The 22,432-nt window shown below is 39.1% G+C and overlaps 1 protein-coding gene across 3 annotated transcripts in view; it reads left to right on the forward strand.

Moving 5' to 3' along the window:
• zc3h14 (zinc finger CCCH-type containing 14) overlaps nt 1–22,432 on the forward strand; it is a 56,730-nt gene that overhangs the window by 13,914 nt on the left and 20,384 nt on the right. For 2 of the 3 annotated variants that reach the window (XM_060829317.1, XM_060829316.1), the window contains exons 2-8: nt 6,992–7,034; nt 9,649–9,763; nt 9,947–9,987; nt 10,160–10,361; nt 11,482–11,947; nt 13,272–13,423; nt 21,543–21,643. In XM_060829317.1, coding sequence (XP_060685300.1) covers nt 6,992–7,034; nt 9,649–9,763; nt 9,947–9,987; nt 10,160–10,361; nt 11,482–11,947; nt 13,272–13,423; nt 21,543–21,643 — 1,120 coding nt within the window. The remainder of the gene's footprint in view (nt 1–6,991; nt 7,035–9,648; nt 9,764–9,946; nt 9,988–10,159; nt 10,362–11,481; nt 11,948–13,271; nt 13,424–21,542; nt 21,644–22,432) is intronic. The other variant, XM_060829318.1, reaches the window with a different exon arrangement.

Consider the following 22,432-nt stretch of genomic DNA (forward strand, 5'->3'; position numbering starts at 1 on the left):
ATGATCAGTCATGATCTTATTGAATGGTGAAGCAGACTCGACAGGCTAGATGGCTGACTCTGCTCATATTTCTTATGTTCTTATCTTTGTATATCTTCTTATTATTCATTCATAGCTACATTTTGTGGCTTGAACTGTTCTTCAGTGTATTATTGATTTTTATTTTCCTCTTGTCTTTTTGCTTGTTTGTTTGTCTTCCTTGCTTTTTGGTTTATTTTGCTTCTCTTCCTTTGCTGTTACATGATTTCTGCAGGTATAAGCTTCTAGCTACTGCATTAAGATTTTCTTTCCCTGCATAGGTCTGTTCCATTGCTGATCTATTCGACTAGTTTTTTTTCCTGAAGTAACAGAGTATAAAATAAAAATCATTCATGTGCTTTGCTGGGAGGGCCAACATTTATTGCCAATTCTTAGGCAGTGTAGTAGGTAAATACTGTGGTCTTCCCAAAGGCATTTGCTACAACACCATAAAGTGGACTTATTTGGAAAGTTGAAATCCATATTTCAAGGGCTGCTGAGAACTTGTGTATGAAATTGAACGAGGAAAAGGAGTCAGACGCCATGGTGAATTGATGGTTTGATATTGAAGTATTTAGTGGATTGCCCAAACGTGGTATTTGGACAGTTGTTGTTCTTGTGTAGAAATGACCTGGATATAAGTGTTTCAAAGTTTGCAGATGACCCAAAACTATCTGACTTCTGGAGCACATAGACTGGTGAAATGCGCAGACACTGTTTAAAACAGGCAAGTGTGACGTGTATTGTGAAAGATTTAACATGGAGAGGCAGGAAAACAAAATGGTACTATTTCAAAGGAGTTGTCAGAGTTCATGACTGAAGAGTTCCTTGAATCCATTTTCTCTTACATAATATGTCTGTAGTGATTACAGATCTCTACTACTATCAGTAAAGAAAATACCTGCCTACTCCTTAGTCCAATATACAAACATTGGTATTTTTGTGCACCGTTAGTTGACGAACGGTGTAAAAGATGAGCTAAGGTCATGAGGTATAGGAGCAGTGTAAGGCCTTTTTGGCCCATTTGTGTCTGCTCCATTATTCGAATGGCTAATATGTTTCTCCAACTCATTTCCTCACTCTTTCTGCAACCCTTGCTAATCGAGAACCTTTGTCTTAAAAGACACTCAATGACTTGACCCTCACAGACTTCTGCAGCAATGAGTTCTACAGATTCACCATTCTCTGGATGAAGAAGTTGCTCCTCATCTCGGTTCTAAAGGGTTGTCCTTTCACTCTGAGGATGTGCCCTTGGTTCCATGTCTCCTGCTAATGGAAATGTTCTTCCTGACCCATTCTTCTAAATATGCTTGAGAATAGACCCAGAGGCCTCAACCACTCATCATGTGATGAGTCCTTCATTCCTGGGATTAATCTTGTGAACCACCTCCTGATACCCTCATAGGGCAGCACATCCTTCCGTAGATACGGGGCTATAAGCCACTTTCAACATTCCAAATGCCATCTGACCACTGCATTAAACAGCCTCAGCCATACATCCTTGCTCTTGTATTCTAGCCCCTTTGAAATGAATGCTAACGTTGCATTTGCCTTCAGAACAGCCAACTGAACCTGCATGGTATCCTTAAGAGAATCCTTAAGCAAGACTTCTAAGTCCCTTTGAGCTTGATACAAGAAGCCTTTCCATATTGAAAAAAATAGTCTATGCCTTTATTCCTATCAGACTATGTAACCTCACACTTAGCCACATTTGTATTCCATCTGTCACTTCACTGCTCACTCCCCTAGCCTATATAAGACGTTCTCGGTCTTCCCACTTCTTCAACAATACCTCTCCCTCCACCAACTTTTGTGTCATCTTCAATCTTATCAACAAAACCCTCTGTTCCATTGTGCAATTAATGTATTTAAAATGACAGATTTTCTTTTGTGTGTTTTACATACTGGACAAGATAATCTTCTTTACAACTTATATTTTGGAAATGATTTGAATATTTTACATTTCTACTATTTGAGACATATCTGCCGACTAACTAGTGATTGCAACCATGTTTTTATTTGAGAGTTTTTGCTGCAAACTGGAAAGGATGACGAATGATTTTTCTGTAGACATTGCGCATGTTGAATTCCAGCCAGGAATTTACTTTTGAACAACAGTGTGCTGTATCAATCTGTGGCCCTTGTAGATAGCGAAAGAAACATAAAATGTAATGTGTAGGTAGAAACTTACATGGCAGTTTGCTCTTTTTTGGTGTATTTTTTTAAGGAAGATGTTTCAAAATATTATACATTTAAGTGGGGGAAAATTCAATGAGCACTGAATGAATAAGTTTGGAGAATCTACAGGTGAGGGATGCCTTTCACTTTGTCCTCGTTAATTCACAGAGAAATGCCCTTTTTATTTATATTCTCCCTACTATTTAATCCAATTGTTTATAAATGATTCATTTTAGACCTTTTGCCTTTACTATTGTTTTTCTAAAAGTCCATTCCATATATAATGCATTTTCGTAACAATCATTTTCTTATCAGTCCTAAGTTTGCTTTTCTCGCATTTGAGCCAGTTTTCCCTCTCCCTAGTTAATGCGTAATAATGAAAACAAAATGATGCTTGATAAACTCAGCAGGCCTGGCAGCATCTGTGGAGAGAGAAACACAGTGTTAACACATTGTCCAGTAATACTCATTGGACTTGATGCATTATAGAACATAGAACATAGAAGGATACAGCGCAGTACAGGCCCTTCGGCCCTCGATGTTGCGCCGACCGAGTCCTACCTAACCTATACTAGCCCAATAACTTCCAAATGCCTATCCAATGCCCGCTTAAATGACCATAAAGAAGGAGAGTTCACCACTGATACGGGCAGGGCATTCCATGAACTCACAACCCGCTGTGTGAAGAATCTACCCCTAACATCTGTCCTATACCTACCACCCCTTAATTTAAAGCTATGTCCCCTAGTAACACCTGACTCCATTAGCGGTAAAAGGTTCTTAGTATCTACCCTATCTAAACCCCTAATCATCTTATACACTTCTATCAGATCTCCCCTAAACCTTCTCTTCTCCAATGAGAACAGCCCCAAGTGCCTCAGCCTTTCCTCATACGATCTTCCTACCATTCCAGGCAACATCCTGGTAAACCTCCTCTGCACTCGTTCTAAAGCTTCCACATCCTTCCTATAGTATGGCGACCAAAACTGCACACAATACTCCAGATGAGGCCTCACCAGAGTCTTATACAACTGCAACATGACCTCAGGACTCCGGAACTCAATTCCTCTGCCAATAAAGCCCAGTACACCATGTGCCTTCCTCACAGCACTATTTACCTGGGTGGCAACTTTCAGAGATCTGTGTACATAGACACCAAGATCCCTCTGCTCATCCACACTACCAAGTAGCCTACCATTAGCCCAGTAATCCATCATCTTGTTATTCCTACCAAAGTGAACGACTTCGCACTTAGCTACATTGAATTCCATTTGCCACATTTCCGCCCAGCTCTGCAACTTATCTATATCCCGCTGTAACCTACCACTTCCTTCCTCACTATCCACAACTCCACCGACTTTTGTGTCATCCGCAAACTTGCTTACCCAGCTTTCAAGTCCTTCCTCTAGATCATTTATAAAGATAACAAAAAGCAATGGTCCCAAAACAGATCCTTGTGGTACACCGCTAGTAACTGCGCTCCAAGATGAACATAATCCATCAACTACTACCCTCTGTCTCCTTCCAGCCAGCCAATTCCTAATCCAAACCTCTAATGTATCCTCAATGCCATACCTCCGAAGTTTTAGCATTAGCCTACCATGGGGAACCTTATCGAACGCCTTACTAAAATCCATATACACAACATCTACTGCTTTACCCTCATCCACTTCCTTAGTCACCTTCTCAAAGAACTCAATAAGGTTTGTGAGGCACGACCTGCCCTTCACAAAACCATGCTGGCTATCCCTGATCACGTTATTCCTACCCAGATGTTCATAAATCTTATCCCTTACCATTCTCTCTAAGACTTTGCCCACCACTGAAGTCAGACTCACTGGCCTATAGTTACTAGGGCTATCCCTACTCCCTTTCTTGAACAATGGGACCACATTCGCTATCCTCCAGTCCTCTGGTACTATTCCCGTTGACAATGACGACATAAAAATCCAGGCCAATGGCTCTGCTATCTCCTCCCTAGCTTCCCATAGAATCCTGGGGTAAATGCCATCAGGCCCAGGAGACTTATCTATATTCATCCTTTCCAATATTCCCAAAACCTCTTCCCTGCATATTTCCAGGGCATCCATTCTAATTATTTGTGATTCCATATTCACATCAGCAACAGTGTCCTGTTCCTGAGTGAATACTGATGAAAAGTACTGATTTAATGTCTCTCCAATCTCCTCCGCCTCCACACACAACTTCCCACTACTATCCTTGACTGGACCGATACCTACCCTAGTCATCCTTTTATTCTTGACATACCTATAGAAAGCCTTTGGGTTTTCCCTAATCCTACCAGCTAAAGACTTTTCATGTCCCCTTCTCGCTTTTCTTAGCTCCCTCTTTAGCTCCTTCCTGGCTACCTTATAACTCTCAATCGCCCCTACTGAACCTTCACGCCTCATCTTTACATATGCCGCCTTCTTCCCTTTCACAAGGGACTCCAATTCCTTACTAAACCACGGCTGCCTCACAAGGCCCTTTACACCATGCCTGACTGGTACATACCTATCGAGGACACGCAGTAGCTGCTCCTTGAACAATCCCCACATCTCATTAGTGTTCTTCTCTTGAAGCCTGTTTTTCCAATCCACACAACCTAAGTCATGCCTCACTGCATCATAATTTCCCTGCCCCCAGCTATAGCTCTTGCCCTGCGGCGCACGATTATCCCTCTCCATCACTCATGTTACCTGCATATTTACAGTCACATGGTAGAATTTGAATATCATTGAACAGAGACCCGTTTCCCAGGCTTCATCTTGCATTTATTAGACAAATGGTAGCATGACAATTTTTAAACAGTCACAGTAATTTGTAGCACAAGCTTATTTATTGGTTATGGATCTGATAGTCATTTTCAGACCAGTTTTATGCAAACAGAATGAATATTTCTTGTACATTTTTTAAAAAAATGCTGCCAACATAACTGCATGAAAAGGCAATATTGTTGATTGAAAGAAACACTTTGTGCTCTGATTACGGTTGGAATAATTGGGACAAGATATAAAATTATTTCCTCACAGGTATTGCAGTCAAAATGCATAGATGAAGAAAGATAAAGGGAGCAGAGAACGAAAAAGACTTCCTATTCCAGTGCTTTGGCAAGAGATGTACTGTATTTGAATTATTTAGAAGTATGTGGAATCTGTAGTTGCTTGTTTTTTCCATGGCAATACCTCAGTCAGTTAGAGTCTACTTGTGAGCTAATCATCTCTTCTTATTCTTTGGTATAAATTGTTATGATGCATTTAAATTTTATATTCTTACATTTGCCCAGAAGAGTGCAAGAATTGCAGCATGCCCGTTTTCAGCAGTACTTTTATATTCATTTTAAGTTTTGTTTCCAACTCATTTAATTATTGAACTGACTCCTTCAGCTCTAATGTTTGTTTCAGTTTGGTACTGCCTAAAAGAATTAATCAGTTTGCACCTTTTCTGAATTCAAATTATTAAATTATAGGAACATACATTTTATGTTGAGAACATACTGGTGGATAAAACTGAGAAAAATCCAAAGATGTTTTATATGTATGTTAGGAGCAATAAGATAAAAGTGGAAAGAATGTGGTCTTTTAGACGTCAAAAGGCTAACCTACTTATGAAGGCGAAAGATCTTGCTGAATATTTCAGGTCTCTTCACAAAAGAGAAGGATAAGCAGACATTGTTAAGGGGAAGAAGCATGAAATATTAGGTGAAATAAACGTAGCGAAGAAATTTTGACATTTTTAAATGTAGATAATTCACCAAGTCTGTTTGAACTATATCCTACCTTGTTAAAAGAAGCAAGGGAGAAATTTATTTTTCATTCTTCCCTGGCTACCGGAGCGTTACGAGAGAAGCAGAGACTTAGAACACAATACTGTTGCTTAAAAAGGCAGGAATGGAAAATTCAATTTAGATAAAATTTAAGCCAGTTAGCTTAATTTTGGTTGTGGGCAAATTATTGGAATCAATTCTGAGGGAAGATCTACATCTTGATGTAGAAATGAATAGATTAAAGTTAGCATGGGCCTCTTAAGGGAATGCCATAATCTGATTAACTTAATTAAATGTTTTGAGAAGGTGATTAGGGCTGTATGTAGTGGCTGTTTACATGGAATTGTCAGGGTCCCACATGGCAGTGTGGTCAAAAACTTAGGATCTGATCAACCCCTTTGGAGTCCAAAGGGAAATGACAAATTGGATTCAGAATTGGTTTTGTGTCAGGAATCAAAGAATATTGGTGGAAGGGTATTTTTAAAATATGTTTGGTTTTTAAGCTGGCTCCTCCAATTCCGCTGCAGGTTCAAGTTTGGCATTATCTACAAATCTAATGTGATTTACGGTTTTGTTTTTATAATAACTGGTGTCAGATTCACTTTTTTGTTGTTTATTTTAATAATTTATTCTGAAATGCAGGGGTCTTGATAATTTTGCTTGCTGATGATACAGAAATTAACTGAAAAAGATATAGGTGGTCAAATCAACTGGGCAGAAAGGTGCAAAAATGAAGTTCAATACGGAGAACTGAGGGGCAGCTTTGGGAGTTGCTGCAAAGCGAGGGAATGCACATTGCATGGGAAGATAGTGACCAAAGTTTTGGCAATTTGTTCTAATTTCTCCTTAGACAGCTCCGTGCTGAGTTTTATTTCATAATACTCCCGTGAAGCTCAGGGATATTTTAACTGTTGTAAACTTTTTATAAATACAAATCAAACACTTTTAACCTGAATATTATTTGTTAGAATTTATAAGTTTCTAGTTTAGTATTTGATCGACTCAAATTAATCTGCATTTAACTTTCAGACTGCCATTAAGGGAAAACTGCAGGAACTTGGGGCTTATGCAGGTATGTTGTTGAAACTTTCTATCAAATCTGTTCATTACAGTGCATATTCTCTAAAACAGTACAATTCTGTATAATTTTGGAGGAAAATCCCAGCAGAATATGTTTTGTTTTCCTGTGTTAAAATTTAGATCACTGGTCATAAATACTATATACACTTCTCCCTGCAAATTTGTACCATAGAAAGTTTGGTATATTTTCTTATTGTTTGTGCAATACTTTGCAGTTATGCATAACATACAGGAACAGAAGTAGGCCTTTCAGCGCTTCAACTTGCACTGCCATTCAATAGGATTACGGCTAAGCCAGTATTTCTCATGTCCACTCCTGGGTTTTCCCTGAAACCCTTGATTTCCTTTCCTGATCAAAAATCTATCCCTTCCTTAAATATACACTAGGGCTCTGCCCCACAACACTCTGTAGCAAAATGTTCCAAAGACACTCCATCCTCTGAGACAAGAAATTTGTCCTCCTCTTAATCTTAAATTGGTCCCTTTTACTCTAGTAATGTCCCTGTGGTTCCAGAGTCCCCCATAAAGGGAAATGTCTTATGCTATCAAGTCCGTTAAGAATCCTATGTGATCACCTCTCACTCTTCTAAACGCCAGTAAGTAGAGCCTAAACAGTTTAGCTTTTGCTCAGAAGGCAATCCCTCTATACTATCTTTGTGAATGCATTGTGAACTGACATTTTCGTAGACCCATAATACCCTTTAAGGGAGGGAATTCCAGGATTTTGACCCAGTGACAGTGAAGGAACTATGGTATATTTCCAAGTTAGGATGATGAGTGGTTTGAAAGGGAGTTTGAAGGTGTTACTGTTCCCATGTATCTGCTCCCCCTAGTTTTTCTAGTTGGAAGGTGCTCTCTGAGGATCTTTGGTGGATTTCTGCAATGCATTTTGTAGACTGTACACACTGCTGAGAGTCAGTGGTGGAGCAGTGGGTGCTTGTGGATGTGTTGTCAATCAAGCAGATTACTTTGTCCCTGGATGGTGTTCCTCTTCAGTATTGTTGAGCTGTGCTCATCCAGGCAGGTGGGGAATTTTGAATCACACTCCTGACCTATATCTTGTAGATGATAGGCAGGCTTTACAAAGAGAGGAGGTGAATTACTTGCTGACCTGCTGTGTAACCACTGTATTTATATGACATGTCCAGTTGAGTTCCTGGTCAATGGTAATCCCCAGGATGTTGACAGTGGGGAATTCAATGATAGTAGCACCATTGAATCTCAAGGAGCAGTGGTTCGATTGTCTCTTATTGGCAATGGTCAGTGCGAGGCATTTTTGTGGTGCAAATGTTACATAGCACTTGTCAGCCCAGGTCTGGATATTGTCCAGATCTTGTATTAGACCATAGACTGCTTCAGTATCTGAGGAATCGCAAATAATGCTGAACATTGTACAGTTATCAGCAATTTTGAACTTATGGTGGAAGGAAGGTCATTTTTAGGAGCAACTGAAGATAGTTGGACACAAACCTGAGGAACTCCTGCAGAGATGTCCTGGAGCTGAGATGACCGACCTGCAACATCCACAACCATTTTCCCATGTGCCATTGGAAGGCTTGCTCCCTAAATCCCATTGATTCCAGTATTGCTAGGGCTTCATGATGCCACACTCAAATGTATTCTCGATGTCAAGAGCTGTCACTCTCACCTCACTTGTCGAAATCAGTGCCTTTGTCCATGTTTTAACGAGATCAGGAGCTATATTGCCCGGACAGAACCCAAACTGGGCATCACTGAGCTGGTTCTGCTCTATAATTCTGTTGATGACAACTCCCATCACTTTACTCATGATCGAGAGTAGGCTGATGGGACAGTAAGCTGGGTTAAATTTATCTTGCTTTTTGTGTATAGGACATAACTGGCCAATTTTCCAAATTGCTTGGTAGATTTGAATGTTTTAATTGTAATGGAGCAGTTTGGCTAGGGGAGTGACAAGTTCTTGAGCAGAATCTTCAGTACTATTTCTGGAATGTTGTCAGGGCCTTTGACCTTTGCAGTATCCAGTGCCTCCATCCATTTCTTAATATAACATTGAGTGAATTGAATTAGCTAAGATTGGTATTTGCGATGCTGGGGACCACTGGAGGAGGCTAAGATGCATCGTAAACATGACAGTTCTGGCTGAAGATTGCTGCGAATGCTTCAGTCTTTTTTGTTTTGCACTGATGTGCCAGGTTCCTCTATCATTGAGATTAAGGATATTTGTGGAGATGCCACCTCCAGTTAGATTGCTCATCATAATTCTCATAACTGGATGTGGCAGGAGTGCAGATCTTTAATGTAGAGCTTTTTAAAATTGATTTTCAAAGCTGGTATCTTTCCCTATGCTTTCTGAAATTGTTTATTCTGAAGGTGGAGTTTATGGCTTTTTGATGATCTTTCAAATAAACCTCTTCTAGTATTACTGTGACAAGTAGAACTGAACTTGATCCCAATAGATATTACAAACACCACAGAATTAATTGCAATTGTCAATAGGATTCAGAAGCGTATGAAGTGACGTTTCTTCCAGTGGATACAAACATTTCCCTCTTGTGCGGCTTGCTGAATTCTTTCTGTTTACATTAGGAGCAAGAATAATTAATTTTTATCATTACTCTTTACAGATGAAGAGTTACCCGATTATATCATGGTTATGGTAGCCAACAAAAAGACCCAAGATCAGATGGCAGAAGATCTTGCTCTCTTTCTGGGAAATAACACTGTCAAATTTACTGCATGGTAAGTTTATTTTACATGTAGCAGTTAAGATTTAGGTATTTCTTCTCTTCTATGTAATGCACTTCTCTCTTTTAATTCTTATTAATAGGTGGAAGTTTTTTAAAGAGAAGTGTGTAGTAGTAAAATACATATTGCAAGTTTAAATTAATGTATGTAGGAGTTTAACATACTGTTTTTATTTAGGCTGCATGGTGTCCTTGATAAACTACGTTCTGTAACAGTTGGTAAGTACATTCATGTCACTTTTAATTTTAACTTGAATAATAGTGTTCATGTTCATTTCTGAACTTGAGCAAACACAGATGTAAATTTTGAATTGATAAGAAAATGCAAATACTAAAAAATTGTATTACATTTTAAAAGATTGAAAATCAACTTTATATCTTTGTATTCCAGAACCCACCACTTTAAAACAGCAATCAAATTACTCAGATTGTAATCTGTTGTTATCTACGGAAAAGAATCAAGCAGCAATTAGTGGAAGCATCGATCAAAACAATGATATTCGTATTCTTGCTGCTTCTAGCACGCTTTCTGAGAGAAATGATTCTCGTGTTTCTACCAGCTCATTACAAGAGCAAGCAATGCCCACTACCAGGTCAGTGAAAGTATAAGTTGTTTTTTGAGTAGCTATTGTAGATTGCATGGGCAAATGCACTGATTGTCAAACAAGTGACCAAGTATTAGCAAAAATTGGATGTGTGTATTTCAGTTGTAAATGTGTTTATAAGTCCTTTGAAACGTTCAGAAACAGCACATTCAAAATAGAGCATGGGAGATGCATTCCCAACTGTGAAGTGCAGCAGCTCTATAATCACATTGTGATTTGTTTCCCCAGTTCCTGTATGTTGGCTGATCCACATCTGTTGATGGACATTATAGGGGAATTAAAAAGATTGTCAAGAATTAAAGCCCTGTATTAATTGCAACTGAACTGATAGTTCCTGAAAACCTCTGTGTATTTGTTTTTGTTGGCATAATGAGTGTTTGACGGTGTTTGATAGATTGTTGGAAGTCTTGATACAACTTGCAATTTTGAAATGAATGATCTAAAGTATTGGCCTCAAACTATATTTCAAAGTTCTTCTCAGAAAGTCTAATTTAATTTGGTTATCAGTGTATTTGCAGCAGCTGGAATATTCCCTTCAGTCCACCCAAACAGTAAACAAGATTCCATTGTTTTTAATTTAAAAAAAGGTATGGATAGCTTGGAGTAGTACTGTTGTTATCCTTATCTGTTTAGTTGAATTTTACAGTTAACCGCTTTTTAGTTACCCCTTACTCCTCCACCCACACTGAAGACCTAATGTACCTTGAAAACAAAAACTATGTACTTATACAACTGAGATAATTTAAAATAATACTGAATTTGCTGGAGAAACTCAGTGGTCCTGGCAACATCTGTAAAGAGAAAAGAACATTATCACTATGAATCCAGTGACCCCTCTGTTTTCTCTTTGCAGATGCTGCCAGACCTGCAGAGTTTCTGTAGCAATTTCTGTTTTTGTTTCTGATCCCCATCATCCACAGTTTGGGGTTTTACTTCAAAAGTGATGTCAGGTGATTCTTTTAAAAAAGAATTGTTGAATTGACCTTATTCGCAGTGAATTAACATTCTTTGTTTATTCTGGCCTGAAAGGCAGTTGTTTTTAAGAAGTTTGTGAATTGGATTATGTAAGGCTGTCTCTGATGCTTTAACTATTTCATTTTGCATACAGAACACCTGTGGAGAGGAGCACACCTCAGTTAACATCTGCAGTGAAGCCTTTGATGGAGCTGGTCTCCTCTGAAGCAGTTATTGATATCAAACCTGAACCAGATGATCTTATAGATGAGGATCTTAACATTTTGCAAGAATTTCCATCATCATCTAAGAAGAAACCTGTGGTGACAGTTAGTTATAACGTATCTCGTCCTTCACTTGAGGTCTTTAGGCCAGAAGAAAATGTTTCACATCCCTGCAGGCCAACTGAGAATAGCATTCAATCTTTCAGGGTTCCTCAGAACAATGTGCAACCGTGTAAATTAGGAGAAGGGAACTTCCATGACTATAGGCCATTAGAAAATCCTGGCCATGCTTACAGATCATATGAAAGCAGCTTGGAAGCTTTCAACAGATTATCAGAAAGTGATGCACAGGTTTGCAGGGCATCAAAGTCTCATTCTGATCGACCAAGTAGAGATGTGAGTACAAGTTAATAATGACAAATATTTTGTTAGATTTAAACTGTTTATTCTTGTAGCCTTGGTTTCCAAGGTACTATTGTCTGGATTGTGGATGCCTTCTGTTTATCTCCAGAACTCTGTGACTTCACAAGTGCTTCCAGACCCAGATAACTCTTCACTGGCCCATTCAGGTTTCATTGCCTCAAAAGTTGTTTCCTCCCTAAAACCTTACAACTCACTTCCCACTCACAATTCCATTTTCTCCTCAATTTCCCCATGATATTGATTCTTTCCAGATCCATTATCTTCCCCTACTCTAGCCAAATTACAAATGAGTTTCCCCATCTCCCCCCTCATTTATCAACCCTCAACCCACGAACAAAATTAATACTGAAGCACTGCAGTTCTCCAGCTTAATACTGGGAAAATTGCACCTTTTTAAGATGTGCTTTAGAATACTTCAAGTAGAATAAATTGCAACATTAATGCTTAAAGAAAGTCTAGCAAAGGAGGATTTTACTGGGAGTTAGCAAAAGTATCACGTGGAATAGACAGAGAATGTGAGACCCAATGTACCAATGAACTACTGGTGGCATTGCTGTGGGGCTGGAGAGCATACTGGTATCTCATTCCTTAGATCCCAAATATAGAAGTTTGCATTTTTGAACCTCCATGCTACTTGTTACTACTTGTTTATCCCTTTAATTTTTATTGTATTCTACTTGATGCTTTCCTTAATGTTACTGTGTAGCCCCAATGTTCAGTGCCAAGTATTTTCAATCCCAATCTCCTGAACACTTCCTCCAGATCAATTCTCTATGACCTTCCATTCTTTTCTTTCAAAACTATTTGATCTTTCAGTTCCACAGAATGTTAATTTTCTCATCCTTTAATCTTTTTGCACCTTCCTCCCAAATCTTTAAACACCCAGCATTTACTAAACCATATAGTCTGTATTAGCATAAGTAATATCGTAAAAGATCTATCTCCTTATTAAATGTCATATCCTTCAACTTAGCATGAACAGCTTCTACTGATTTTTAAAATGATGTATTTCCTGTTTCTAGTTGACTTAGTAATACAATATAGGATATACAACATATACGCAGACCATTGGCCCCAATCAGTCTATGTTTGTACGATGCACCTTTATATGAAATTCCATTTCTAACTAGAAGACTGATGTTTAAAGAGTTGTCAAATGTAGTTTCCATTCTACAAGCATCCTATTGCCCTTTGAGTGGAAACGTTTTCAAAAGTGCTAACCAAAATGATAAAAACTACTTAGTTTGGTCGTAAGTTGAATATTAACATTGTGTACTTGCCATGTTTATGTGTACAGAATGAGAATTCGAGGAAGAGAAAGGCAGCAATCATCAGTTCTGTGGTTAGAGTAAGTAAAACTAGTGATGGTGAGGAGGAAGATGATGATTACGGCACAAGGACAGGAAGTCTTCCCAGCAGTATTTCTGTGCCAGCAAAGCCTGAAAGAAGGTACTAAAAATGTACAATTTCTCACATTAGGGCATATTTTTGTCATATGCGATCAGTTTTTTTTTACATTTATTGACATGCGCAGCAATGTACGTTGCGAAGCAGAAAATATTGACGCACAATGACCACTTCCTCCTATTAATAATGTTGACTTTCTATAAACCTTTGAAGATTAAAGTTTACTCTCTATATTTAACTGGTAAGCCATTAGAATTGAGTATCTCTTCTTTTACTTTAAAAAGAAAACCTAAGTAATTCTTTATGCCTTGCCAAAATTCTACCGAGTATTTTGAAGACTGGGATTTGTTCTATTGTAGGGCAGTGTTATTTTGCTGCCTTGATTTTTGAAGCTTTGAAACCATTCAGCTTCATTCTGCAGTGCATTCTGAATAGTTTATCCTTGAATTTTGGTATTCCATATTGCAAAGCTGTACCCTACCATTGTAATTACTAAGTTCACAGAACAAAAACCTGGATATCTAAAACAAAAGAACATTCTGAACTAATATTCAGTAGGCTAGACATCATCTGTGGAGGGGAAAAAGAAATAAATTCCTCCAAATTTCTATGAATGCAGTTGAGATGAAACGTTCTCCTGGTTTCTTTGCTGATCGAGCTGATGATAACAGTAAATGGGCCACTACTATTACCATGCTGCTTCACTGTGTCTCCACTTCTCCTTTAGAGGAAGTGTATGTTCGTTGGTAAATCTTTCTCCAGATCCTTAGTTCTTCTAAGTGCACCGCATTCCACCAAGTGTAGCATCAATGAGCACTCACAAAACTGGAGTCAATGGATATGAGGGGGCAAACTGTCTGGTGTTTAGAGTTATACCCAACACATAAGTGGTTGTTCGAGGTCAGTCATCTCATCTCTAGGACATCTCTGCAGGAGTTCCTCAGGGTAGTGTCCTAGGCCCAAATGCATTCAGCTGCTTTGCCGATGACCTTCACGCCATCATAAGTTTAAAAGTGAGGATTGTGCAATCATCAGCAACTATGTTCAGCACCGTTTGTGACTCCTCAGATACTGAAGCAGTCTATGTTCAAATGCAGCGAGATCTGGACAGTATCCAGGCTTGAGCTGAAAGTGGCAAGTAACATTTGTGCAATACAAATTCCAGGCTATAACTATCACCAATAAGAGACAATCTAACCACTCCCCTTGGCAGCCAATGGTATTCACTGAATCCCCTACTATCAACATCCTGGGGGTTAGCATTGACTAGAAATTCAACTGTACTCACTACATAAACACAGTGGCTAGAAGAGCAGATCAGAGATTAGGAATACTGCAATAAATAACTCGCCTCATGATTCCCCAAAGCCTGTCCACCATCTACAAGGTACAATCAGGAATGTGATGTCCCAACAACACTCAAGACACTTGACACTATCCAGGACAAAGCAGCCTGCTTAATTGGCACTGTATCCACAAGCATCCACTCCCTCCATCTCCAACACTCAGGAGCAGCAGATGTACTGCTGCAATTCACCAAATATCCTCAGATAGCACCTTTCAAATCCATGACCACTTCAGCCTGGAAGGACAAGGCAACAGATATATGGGAACACCACCACCTTCAAGCTCTCCAAGCCACTCACCATCCTGACTTGGAAATATATTTTTGTTCCTTCACTGCTGCAGAGTCAAAATCCTGGAATTCCCTCCTTAATGGCATTGTAGGTCAACCCACAGCAGGTGGATTGCAGTGGTTCAAGAGGCAGCTCACACCACCTTCTTAAGGGCAACTAGTGTCAGACAATAATTGCTGGCAATCTAGTGATGCCCACATCCCACAAATGAATAAATAAAAAGAAGTGTCAAGATTCCAAAATAATACTGGGTGCACCAAAACTACTTGACCTTATATGTAGTGCAGGTCCCAGTAAGAAAAATCTCCAAAGAAAGATCCAGAAGTTTCAAATACACTAATATCAGGTGACATTGAGCAGTCCTGCACCTAAGCCTTTCAAAGGATATAGTGGAAAGGCAGGGACAAATTACTGAATTGGATGATCAGCCATGATCGTAATGAATGTCTGAGCAGGCTCAAACGGCTGAAATTCCTACTCCTTCTACTTTCTATGTACGTATCACCTTCAAACCCCTTGAGAAAACAAAACCAAAACCAAAGCCAGCAAAGCAGGAGAAGAGCACGTCTTTTACGCGGCTGAGTTGTTTTTGTGGATGAATCTTGAAAAGAATACACATCACTGTTTCAGCATAATGTATTTACATCATTTTATATGTATGAATGTTTCTTGGAAATATTAAGTAACATTAGCCTTTGGTTGGAGAAAAAATGAGCAAAGTATTTCTGAAGTGGTGAGAGGTGTCTTTGTTGCTAAGTCACTGAAGGTTAACATGCAGCAAGCTATTTCAAAGGCTAATAGAATGTTAACCTTTATTACAAGAGGTTTTAAGTACAGGGATAGTGAAGTCTTGTGACAATTGTATAGGAGCTTATTTAGAATGCATATGTAGTGCTGTGTGCAGTTTTGGTCTATTTATCTCAAGTAAGATGTTACTGCCATAGGGGTTACATTCACCAGATTTTGAGATGGCAAGACTGTCCTATGAGGAAAGAGATGGCAAACTGGGCCTGTTTTCTCGAGAGGTTTGAAGGTGATACGTACATAGAAAGTAGAAGGAGTAGGAATTTCAGCCGTTTGAGCCTGCTGAGGCATTCATTACGATCATGGCTGATCATCCAACTCAGTAGTCTGTCCCTGCCTTTCCACCATATCCTTTGAACCTTGTGGCCCAAATGCTATATCCAACAGCTTCTTGAAATTGTGCAGTGTTTTGACCTAGACTGCTCTGTGGTAATGAATTCCACAGACTTACCATTCCAGGTGAAGAGGTTTCTGCTCCATCTCCACCCTAAATGGTTTACCGTGTTTCCGTAGACCATTACCCGTGGTTCTGAACTCCCCAGTCATCTTTCCTGCAACTATCTATCTAATTGTGTTAGAATTTTTTAATAGGTTTCCATGACATTTCCCCCTCATTTTTCTGAGCCCAATGTGTTTAGTCCTAACTGATTCAATCTTTTCTATTAATTTAGTGCTGTCATTCTAGGAATCTGTCTAGTAAAACTTTGCTGCACTTCCCGTTAGTGAGAACATCATCTCTCAGATAGGGAGACTAAAACAGCATGCATTTTTCACCAAGTGTTATCCCAACTGGCTTAGTTTCATCTGTTTAGTCCTTTTTTTAAAAAATAAATCTCTCTCTTCTGTCCTACTTTGCTGAGTTCTAAACTGCTCTCACTCCTTAGGCCAATTTGTATGCATCTTCCCTAGACCTAATACTATCTCAGATTTCTCTATGCCATTTTACTTTTGCACCAGACAGGAATGAGCAATTTTTGCCATTCATCCATGTGCTCCTTGAATGTTTGCCATTGCCTTTCCACTGTGCTTCGTATGATCATAGTTTCGTCTAATTAGATTCAGGCCTCTAGTCTCACAATCAGCTACATCTTGATAAAGAATTCTGTCATATTGTGGTTGTTTATCCCCAAGGGGCTTCATAATTAGATTGCTGATTATTCCTTTTCATTACACAAAGTAGCCAGTCTAAAATGGCCTGTTATGATTCCTCAATGTATTGGACCAGCAAGCTACCATACATGCACACCAGGAATTTCTCCTCTACAGTAATGTTAAGAATTTTGAATTGCTCAATCTGTAGAATAAAGTCACCAATAATTGCAGATGTTCCTTTATTGCATGGGTCTCTAGTTTCCTGCTTAATCCCATTCCTAATATCACTGCACAGTTTGGAAGTCAATGTGCAACCCCCACTAATGTTTTTTTGCCCTTTTGTGGTTCTCTGATCTGCTGATACAGATCCCATATTGTTGAAGCTACTATCATTTTATCACTATTTTGTTAATTTCCTGTTAAACCAGCAATGTAATTTCACCACCTTTTATTCTTTTTGTCTATCCTTCCTAAATAATGGATACCCTGGCTAATTCAGTTCCCATCCCTGGTCACCCTGCAGCCATGTCTCTATATTCCTGACTATATTGTACTGTTTTAATCGATATGCACAATTAATTTATCTATTTTATTACGAGTGCTATATACATTAGGGCACAAAGCCTTAAGGCTTATCTTTTTAAGATTGCATAGAGTTATCGAGATATACAGCATGAAGAAACAGACCTTTCAGTCCAACTCATCCACGTCGACCAGATATCCTGTATAAATCCAGTCCTATTTGGCCCATATCATTCTAAGCCTGGCCTATACATGTGCCCATTTTGAATGTTGAATCATACCAACCTCCACCATTTCTTCTGGCTGTTCATTAAATACACGCACCAATCTCTGCATGAAAACGTTGCCCCTTAGGTCCCTTTTTATATCTTTCCCCTCTCGACTTAACCTTATGCCCTCTAGTTTCGGTCTCCCCCAGTCCAGAGAAAATACCTTGCCTATTTACCCTTTCCATCTATAAGGTCACCCCTCAGTCTCCAACACTCCTGGGAAAATAGCCCTAGCCCATCCAGCCTCTCCCTACAGCTCAAACCTTCTAACCCTGGCAACATCCTATTAAATCTTTTCTGAACCTTTTCAAGTTTCACAGCGTTCTTCCTATATCAGGGAGACCAGAATTGCGTGCAATACTCCAAAAGTGACTGAACCAATGTCCTGCACAACCACAACATGATCTCCCACCTCCTATACTCAATGCACTGACTAATAAAGGCAAGCATACCAAACACTGCCTTCACTATCCTATCCATCTACTACTCCACTTTCAAGGAATTATGAACTCGCACTCCAAGATATCTTTGTTCAGCAACATTCCCCAGGACCTTACCATTAAGTATATAAGTCCTCCTCTGATTTGCTTTTCCAAAATGCAGCATCTCACATTTATCTAAATTAAACTTAGTCTGCTGCTCCTTGGCCCATTGGTCCATCTGATCTGAGTTAGTTCTGTATCCAAATGGCTAGTTCTCCCTGTATTCTGTGAAATCAAACCTTGCTAACCAGTCTACCATGAGGAATCTTGTTGAACACCTTACTGACATCCTTATAGATTACATCCACCACTCTGCCCTCATCAATCCTCTTCGTTACTTCTTCAAAAAACTCAAACAAGTTAGTGACACAGTTTCCCATGCACAAAGCCATATTGACTACCCCTAATCAGTTCTTGCCTTTCCAAATATGTGTAAAAACTGTCCCTCAGGCTTCCCTTCAACAACTTGCCCACTTCCAATGTCAGGCTCACCGGTCTATAGTTCCCTGGCTTTTCCTTACCACCTTTCTTAAATAGTGGCAAGACGTTAGCCAACCTCCAGTCTTCCGGCACCACACCTGCAGCTGTTGATTATACAAATATCTCAGCAAAGGGCCCAGCAATATCTTCCTGTTCCTTTTCCATTATTTTTCACCGTATCTCTATTCATCCTGGCCTTTCACTTCTCTACCTACCACTTTTCCAATTTCCTTTTCTGTCTTTTGTTTTTATCCTTAATCCCACTGCCTGTTCACACCAGGTGGTTTCAGTGCTCAGTGCCAGCATATATGGGATATAGATAAGTTGAATGTCACTTAGGTCTGAGACTAGGAGCATTTTTTTTTAATTTGGAAAGTTGTGAATGTCTTGAATTGGGTGGCTCAGTGATTAGCATTGCTGCCTCACAGCATCAGGAACCTGGGTTCGATTCAAGCCTCGTGTGACTGTCTGTGTAGAGTTTGCACATTCTCCCTGTGTGCATTGGTTGTCTCCGGGTGCTCTAGTTTCCTCCTACAGTCCAAAGGTGTGCAGGTCAAGTGAATTGGCCATGCTAAATTACCCATAGTGTTAGATACATTAGTCAGAGGGAAATGGGTCTGGTGGGTTATTCTTCAGAGGGTCGGTGTGGATTTGTTGGGCTGAAGGGCCTGTTTCCACACTGTCAGAATCTAATCTATTTACAGTACCATGGAGGACTGCAGAAGCTCAGTGTTTGAGAATGTATGAAGTAAGATTGGCAAATAAAAATGTATCGGTGACATGCAAGGTTATGGGGTTGGGGTGGGTAGAAGCCACTGAAATGTTCGATTAATCATGGTTGTATTGAATGGCAGAGCAAGCTCAGTGGGCTGAATGTCCTGTTCCAGTGTTCCTCAGCACATGTTTCAGGATTGCATACTTTATCAGACTGGAAAAGAATACAAATGAGCAGCATTTATAAAGAAAATAGAACAAGGGATAGTCATAAGGTCACTTTATTTCTCAATTTTGGAATGTGAGTATCCTTGACAAGGTTGTTATGTATTACCCATCATGAAGTATCCTTGAATAAATGCACGTGCCAGAATACTGTGTAGTCTTTTAATTATGTTTTCTTTTGTAGTGAGCTCAGTGAAGTAATTCCCAGAAAATTATCATTAGCCTGTCAGGCAGTTTTTCTCAATAGTCATAGAGATGTACAGCACGGAAACACACTCTTTGGTCTAACTCGTCCATACCGACCAGCTATCCCAAGTCAATCTACTCCCACCTGCCTCTGCGTGAAAGAAATTGCCCCTTAGGCCTCCTTTATATTTTTCCTCTCTCACCCTAAACCTATGCCCTCTAGTTCTGGAATCCCCCATCCCAGGGAAAAGATCTTGTCTATTTACCCCTCATGATTTTATAAACCTCTATAAGGTCACCCTCAGCCTGTGACACTCCAGGGAGAACAGCCCTAGTGTATTCAACCTCTCCCTATAGTTCTGATACCATGTTTAGAAAATACTTCTACAGTTATTTGTAACATTGTGACAAAAATATGTGGTAATTCTTTTCCAGATTTTAAAAAACAGAACACCAGAAGCTAGCTCTCGATGTAGGAAGCAGAGGGTGATGGTTGAAGTTTGTTTCTCGGACTGGAGGCCTGTGACTAGCAGTGTGCCACAGGGGTTGGTGCTGGGACTTTGGTTATTTGTTATATACATAAATGATCTGGATGTGAATGTACAAGGCATAATTGGAAAGTTTGCAGATGATACAAAGTTAGGAGGTATCATTAGTAGCAAAGAAGATTATCAAAAATTATAGAGGGATCTTGATCAGTTGGGGAAGTGGACTGAGGATTGACAAATGCAATTCAATCACAGATAAGTGTGAAGAGTCACACTTTGGAAAGTCAAACAGAGGTATGACTTATGCAGTAAATGCTAAAGTCTTGAGGAGTGTTGTGGAACAGAGGAATCTAGGAGTACAAGTGCATAGTTTTAAAAAACGGCGTCACAGGTAGACAGAATGGTGAAGAAGGCATTTAGCGTGCTGGCCTTCATTGGTCAAGGTATTGAGTATAGGAGTTGGGACATTATATTAGAGTTGTGTAGATCATTGGTGAGGCTACACTTGGAGTATTATGTATAGTTTTGGTCACCCTGTTATATGAAAGACATAATTAAACTGGAAAGTGCAAAGAAGAGTTACGAAGATGTGGCCAGTATAGTAGGCCTGAATTATAAGGAAAAGTTGGGCAGGATAGGACTTTTTTCCTTGGAATGTAGGAGAAGGAGGGGTGACCTTATTGAGGTGTATAAAATCAAGAGGGGAATAGATAGGATGAATGCATATTGTCTTTTTTCCAGGAATGGGGAATTAAAAATTGTAGGGCATGGGTTTAAGGTGAGAGGGGAAAGATTTAGGAAGGACCTGACTGGCAACAGCATCACACAGAGAGTGGTGCATATATGGAATGTGCTGCCAAAGAAAGTGATTGATGCAGTTACAGTAGCAACATTTTAAGAAAAACATTTAGATAGGTACATTGATGGGAAGGGTTTAGAGGGATATGGACCAAATGTGGATATTGGAACTAACTGAGTGGGTACCATGGTCAGCATGGACCTGTTTGGACTGAAGGGCTTGATCCATGCTGTATTACTCTGATTCTACTTAATCAGTCGATATTTTTCTCACTTTTACAATAAACAACTCATTTTGACACTTTAAGAAGCTAATAACTTACTTACCACCCCATGGACTTCTTCCTATGTCTATATATCCTCAGAAAAGACTAGTTAATCATAATAAGCAGAATTTGTTTGGTGTTTGTAAATAACATAAGGTTTGAAAGAAATGAATTTGAGGTTAATTTGTTTGTTTTCAGGCCTACTTTACCACCTTCTAAGCAGGCCAATAAGAATCTAATACTAAAAGCTATCACAGAGGCCCAGAAATCTGTAAGCAAGACAACAAACTATCCACCAGGTAATATAAATTCATATGAAATATTTGTCAGTTTCTTTTCATGTGCCCTCTGAATGTGCATAATTGTTTATAAGAAATAAGGCCTCTGGATTGTTATTGTCTCTAATTTGGTTGCTTGAATATTAGTCTTACTGAAGCATCTTTTACATTCAAGCTTAAATCCTTCAATTGTCTTTTGAAACCATCATTGATTTCAGTTTTACTGAAATTCAAGACCTTTTCTACTCTGTAAAAAAAAAAAATTCCTTGATGTTTTAAAAGCCAGGTTTGGCAACTTCAAATTGCTGTTTCCTGACCCTTTATCCTCACCAGTACTTTGCAGTACAAAATCTGGCACTAGATTACTGATTTACAAATGGAAAGCAAACAATCTTATTCTCTGTGAACTGTATCCAGGTGCAAATGGTAAGCAGCAAACTAAGCGGTGCACAAACATGCATTTCCCACATAATATCGATTTTGTGAAGTTAAATTATTCTCCTGTTGTAAAATGCTAAGGATAGTTTGAACAAATTGTATTTATGAAAGAAGTATATTTTATCAAAACCTTTTGAATATTCTTAATCTGGACTTCAGTTTTGGAGTTAGTTATAATACACAATATAATCAAGTGACGCTGTATCCAAATTCTAACAAAAATTGTCTTTGGTTTTATAATGCTGATTTTATGAATGTAACTGTTTCTTCAAGTGTGAATATTTTGCATTACTGGGCAAATGTATCAAAATATTTCTTTCTGATGCTACTTCCTCTTAAGCCCCTCCCAAAACTGAACAACAGATTTGATTA

Source organism: Hemiscyllium ocellatum, chromosome 8 (assembly GCF_020745735.1).
Source record: "Hemiscyllium ocellatum isolate sHemOce1 chromosome 8, sHemOce1.pat.X.cur, whole genome shotgun sequence".
Taxonomy (NCBI): domain Eukaryota; kingdom Metazoa; phylum Chordata; class Chondrichthyes; order Orectolobiformes; family Hemiscylliidae; genus Hemiscyllium; species Hemiscyllium ocellatum.